The 5,000-nt window shown below is 49.9% G+C and overlaps 1 protein-coding gene across 1 annotated transcript in view; it reads left to right on the forward strand.

Moving 5' to 3' along the window:
- Nucleotides 1-5,000, forward strand: part of grik1a (glutamate receptor, ionotropic, kainate 1a) — an 81,867-nt gene that overhangs the window by 70,060 nt on the left and 6,807 nt on the right. The window contains exons 13-14 of the mRNA XM_041851459.2: nucleotides 90-313; nucleotides 1,863-1,981. Coding sequence (XP_041707393.2) covers nucleotides 90-313; nucleotides 1,863-1,981 — 343 coding nt within the window. The remainder of the gene's footprint in view (nucleotides 1-89; nucleotides 314-1,862; nucleotides 1,982-5,000) is intronic.

The raw sequence follows: 5,000 nt of genomic DNA on the forward strand, positions 1-5,000 counted from the left end.
TGTAATTAAAATGAATTTCACCCCCTCCTCTCAGATAGCTGACCCGGCTGTAACCTCTCTGACCATCACACCCTCACCCCTCCTCTCAGATAGCTGACCTGGCAGTAGCCCCTCTGACCATCACCTATGTGAGGGAGAAGGTGATAGACTTCTCTAAGCCCTTCATGACTCTGGGCATCAGTATCCTGTACAGGAAACCCAACGGCACCAACCCTGGAGTGTTCTCCTTCCTCAACCCCCTGTCTCCTGACATCTGGATGTATGTGCTGCTGGCCTGCACTGGAGTGAGCTGTGTCCTGTTCGTTATCGCCAGGTAAGTGGTTAGGGGCGAGGGTTTAGGGGCGAGGGTTTAGGGGCGAGGGTTTAGGGGCGAGGGTGTAGGGTGTACATCTGCTGCTAGCATGTAGGGGTTAGTTAGGGATTCAGAAATTGTCATTGCTAGGTAAGGGATCAACCCCAAAACCAAAACATTTCAGACCGCAACCTGTCCAACAGCCCAACAGTCCATATTCAACACCGTATGTTCTGTATAGAACATGTTATCTTTATGCACTAGGGGAAATCTGCAGTCTTTAATGCCAAACCAATGAAGACACATTGCTTCCATCAAACCTCAGCCTGTGTGATCCAGCGCTCCATCAGATCCTCCAGTAGATAGACCTGTGTGATCCAGCGCTCCATCAGATCCTCCAGGAGATAGACCTGTGTGATCCAGCGCTCCATCAGATCCTCCAGTAGATAGACCTGTGTGATCCAGCGCTCCATCAGATCCTCCAGGAGATAGACCTGTGTGATCCAGCGCTCCATCAGATCCTCCAGGAGATAGACCTGTGTGATCCAGCTCTCCATCAGATCCTCCAGTAGATAGACCTGTGTGATCCAGCGCTCCATCAGATCCTCCAGGAGATAGACCTGTGTGATCCAGCGCTCCATCAGATCCTCCAGGAGATAGACCAGGCAGATAGACCAGTGTTTTTAAAATATCTGGGCAGCTGCCAGCAGTTGGCATGGGGCTTTGGCATGGAGAGAGCCCACGGGGAACAAACATTGGTTATGGTTGTTAAAGTGCTTTCCAATTAGATTAGGACTGCAACTTAAATGGCACCCTATTCCCTATATAGTACACACACTACGTTTGAGCAGGGCAGGCAGGGGCTATATAGGGAATGTAGTGCAATTTGGGACGCAGGCTACGTCCGTGTGGCTTCTGACCCCAACAGATGTCCATATGGTCTGGATGTGTGTTGAGGTTGTTGAAAAGAAGAACAAGGCTATTTGATTTCATTTTAAGTTTTGTTAGAAATAATAAACAGTATTGTTAAGAGAATATTTTTATTGATCTCAGTTCAGTCTTGATTGTCGTTGATGGTAACTGATGTACAGTATGTCACGATGTGTTGTGTTTTACTCTCTCTCTCCCTCTCTCTCTTTCTCTCCCTCTCGCCCCCTCCCTCCCTCTCCCCCCTCTCTCGCCCCCTCTCTCACCCTCTCCCCTCGCCCCCTCCCTCCCCTCTCCCTCTCGCCCCCCTCCCTCCTCCCCCCTCCTCCCTCCCTCTCCCCTCCCTCCCTCCCCTCCTCCCTCCCTCCCCTCCCTCCCCTCTCCCCCTCCCCTCCTCCCTCCTCCCTCCCTCCCCTCTCCCCTCTCCCTCCCTCCTCCCCCTCCCTCCCTCCCTCCCTCCCCTCCCCCCCTCCCTCCCTCCCTCCCTCCCTCCTCCCTCCTCCCCCCTCCCCTCCCTCCCTCCCTCCCCCTCTCCCTCCCTCCCCTCCCCCTCCCTCCCTCCCTCCCCTCTCCTCCCCTCTCCCCTCTCCCCTCTCCCCTCCCTCCCTCCCTCCCCCTCTCCCCATCCCTCTCCCTCCCCCAGGTTTACTCCCTATGAGTGGTACAACCCTCACCCCTGCAACCCCTCGTCAGAGTTGCTAGAGAATAATTTCACCTTACTCAATAGTTTCTGGTTTGGAGTGGGAGCTCTCATGCAGCAAGGTATTTAGGTTACAGGTCAACGTTAACACCCATCCTAGAGGCTGCTGGGACCGCTGGGTGTATAGATACTGGGTCATGGGGCCACTGGGCTGGTCCTGGCTGGTCCTGTGGTCAGTACTGTGGGCCGGTAAACTCCTATTTCTACAGTAAAGACCCTACTGATATTGTAAACTCTGAACTGAGCCTTAACCTTTTACTAACCTTTAGTAACCTTTTAGTGACCCCCCGCTCTCAACCAAACAAAACATAACTAAATCAATTCATAATCAAAATATAACAAAATTAATTCATAATCAAATATTACCCTAATCAAAACATAACTAAATCAATTCATAATCAAATATAACTAAATCAATTTATATTAAAAACATTACTAAATCTAATATTAATCAAAACATAACTAAATTAATTCAGAATCAAAGCATAACTAAATCAAAACATAATCAAATATTAGCCATTAAGATGTTTTATTTGTGCTTTTATGTATTGTTTTTCTATTTATTTATCCCAGGGATTACAAATACACTATGCAGAATTTTTGCAACCCTCCATTACAGCCTCCCGTTTCATCCCTCAACCTTCCTTTACAGCCTCCTGTTTCATCCCTCAACTCTCCATCACAGCCTCCCGTTTCATCCCTCAACCTTCCATTACAGCCTCCTGTTTCATCCCTCAACCTTCCATCACAGCCTCCTGTTTCATCCCTCAACCCTCCATCACAGCCTCCTGTTTCATCCCTCAACCCTCCATCACAGCCTCCTGTTTCAACCCTCCATCACAGCCTCCCGTTTCATCCCTCAACCCTCCATCACAGCTTCCTGTTTCATCCCTCAACCCTCCATCACAGCCTCCCGTTTCATCCCTCAACCTTCCTTTACAGCCTCCTGTTTCATCCCTCAACCTTCCATCACAGCCTCCTGTTTCATCCCTCAACCCTCCATCACAGCCTCCTGTTTCATCCCTCAACCTTCCATCACAGCCTCCTGTTTCATCCCTCAACCCTCCATCACAGCCTCCTGTTTCATCCCTCAACCCTCCATCACAGCCTCCTGTTTCATCCCTCAACCCTCCATTACAGCCTCCCGTTTCATCCCTCAACCTTCCATCACAGCCTCCCGTTTCATCCCTCAACCTTCCATCACAGCCTCCCGTTTCATCCCTCAACCCTCCATCACAGCCTCCCGTTTCATCCCTCAACCCTCCATTACAGCCTCCCGTTTCATCCCTCAACCCTCCATCACAGCCTCCCGTTTCATCCCTCAACCCTCCATTACAGCCTCCCGTTTCATCCCTCAACCCTCCATCACAGCCTCCCGTTTCATCCCTCAACCCTCCATCACAGCCTCCCGTTTCATCCCTCAACCTTCCTTTACAGCCTCCCTGTTTCATCCCTCAACCTTCCATCACAGCCTCCCGTTTCATCCCTCAACCCTCCATCACAGCCTCCCTGTTTCATCCCTCAACCCTCCATCACAGCCTCCCGTTTCATCCCTCAACCCTCCATCACAGCCTCCTGTTTCATCCCTCAACCCTCCATCACAGCCTCCTGTTTCATCCCTCAACCCTCCATCACAGCCTCCCGTTTCATCCCTCAACCTTCCATCACAGCCTCCCGTTTCATCCCTCAACCTTCCATCACAGCCTCCCGTTTCATCCCTCAACCCTCCATCACAGCCTCCCGTTTCATCCCTCAACCCTCCATTACAGCCTCCCGTTTCATCCCTCAACCCTCCATTACAGCCTCCCGTTTCATCCCTCAACCCTCCATCACAGCCTCCCGTTTCATCCCTCAACCCTCCATCACAGCCTCCCGTTTCATCCCTCAACCCAATCCCTTAACCTCAACAAGGCTCTAGCAGGTTTTACAGTATATGCTAGGTGTGTGTGTGTGTGTGTGTGTGTGTGTGTGTGTGTGTGTGTGTGTGTGTGTGTGTGTTTTTGTGGTGGGTGGGTGGGTGGGTGGGTGGGGGGGGTTGGGGGTGCATGTCTGCTTCTCTGTGTGTGCATCCGTCCGTGTGCATGTCACCTAGCTCTGTGTACCAGTGTATAGTGTGGAGTTTACGGTGGCCTCTAGCGGTCTGTGGGATGGTGTTTGATAGTACCTCTACCTTGGATACATGGCAGTAAACCCCACCAGACTCTTCTCTGAAATACACTATTCATATATTTTATTCTGAAAGCTCCATAAAGGGTTAAATGTTTAAAGAAGGGTACAAATGTTCTGGAGACATGCTAACGCTCCTGAGGTAATGTTCTGGAGACATGATAATGTTCTGGAGACATGGTAACCCTGTGGTAATGTTCTGGAAACATGGTTACCCTGAGATAATGCTCTGGAGACATGGTTACCCTGAGGTAATGTTCTGGAGACATGGTTACCCTCCTGAGGGTAATGTTCTGGAGACATGGTAACCCTGAGGTAATATTCTGGAGACATGGTTACCCTGAGATAATGTTCTGGAGACATAGTAACCCTTAGGGTAATGTTCTGGAGACATGGTAACCCTGAGGTAATGTTCTGGAGACATGGTTACCCTGAGATAATGTTCTGGAGACATGGTAACCCTGAGGGTAATGTTATGGAGACATGGTAACCCTGAGGTAATGTTCTGGAGACATGGTTACCCTGAGATAATGTTCTGGAGACATAGTAACCCTGAGGCAGTGTTCTGGAGACATGTTAACCCTGAGGTAATGTTCTGGAGACATAGTAACCCTGAGGGTAATGTTCTGGAGACATGGTTACCCTGAGATAATGTTCTGGAGACATGGTAACCCTGAGGGTAATGTTATGGAGACATGGTAACCCTGAGGTAATGTTCTGGAGACATGGTTACCCTGAGATAATGTTCTGGAGACATAGTAACCCTGAGGCAGTGTTCTGGAGAAATGTTAACCCTGAGGTAATGTTCTGGAGACATGGTAACCCTGAAGGTAATGTTCTGGAGACATGGTAACCCTGAGGTAATGTTCTGGAGACATGGTAACCCTTAGGTAATGTTCTGGAGACATGGTAACC

This window comes from Coregonus clupeaformis, chromosome 27, assembly GCF_020615455.1.
Source record: "Coregonus clupeaformis isolate EN_2021a chromosome 27, ASM2061545v1, whole genome shotgun sequence".
NCBI lineage: Eukaryota > Metazoa > Chordata > Actinopteri > Salmoniformes > Salmonidae > Coregonus > Coregonus clupeaformis.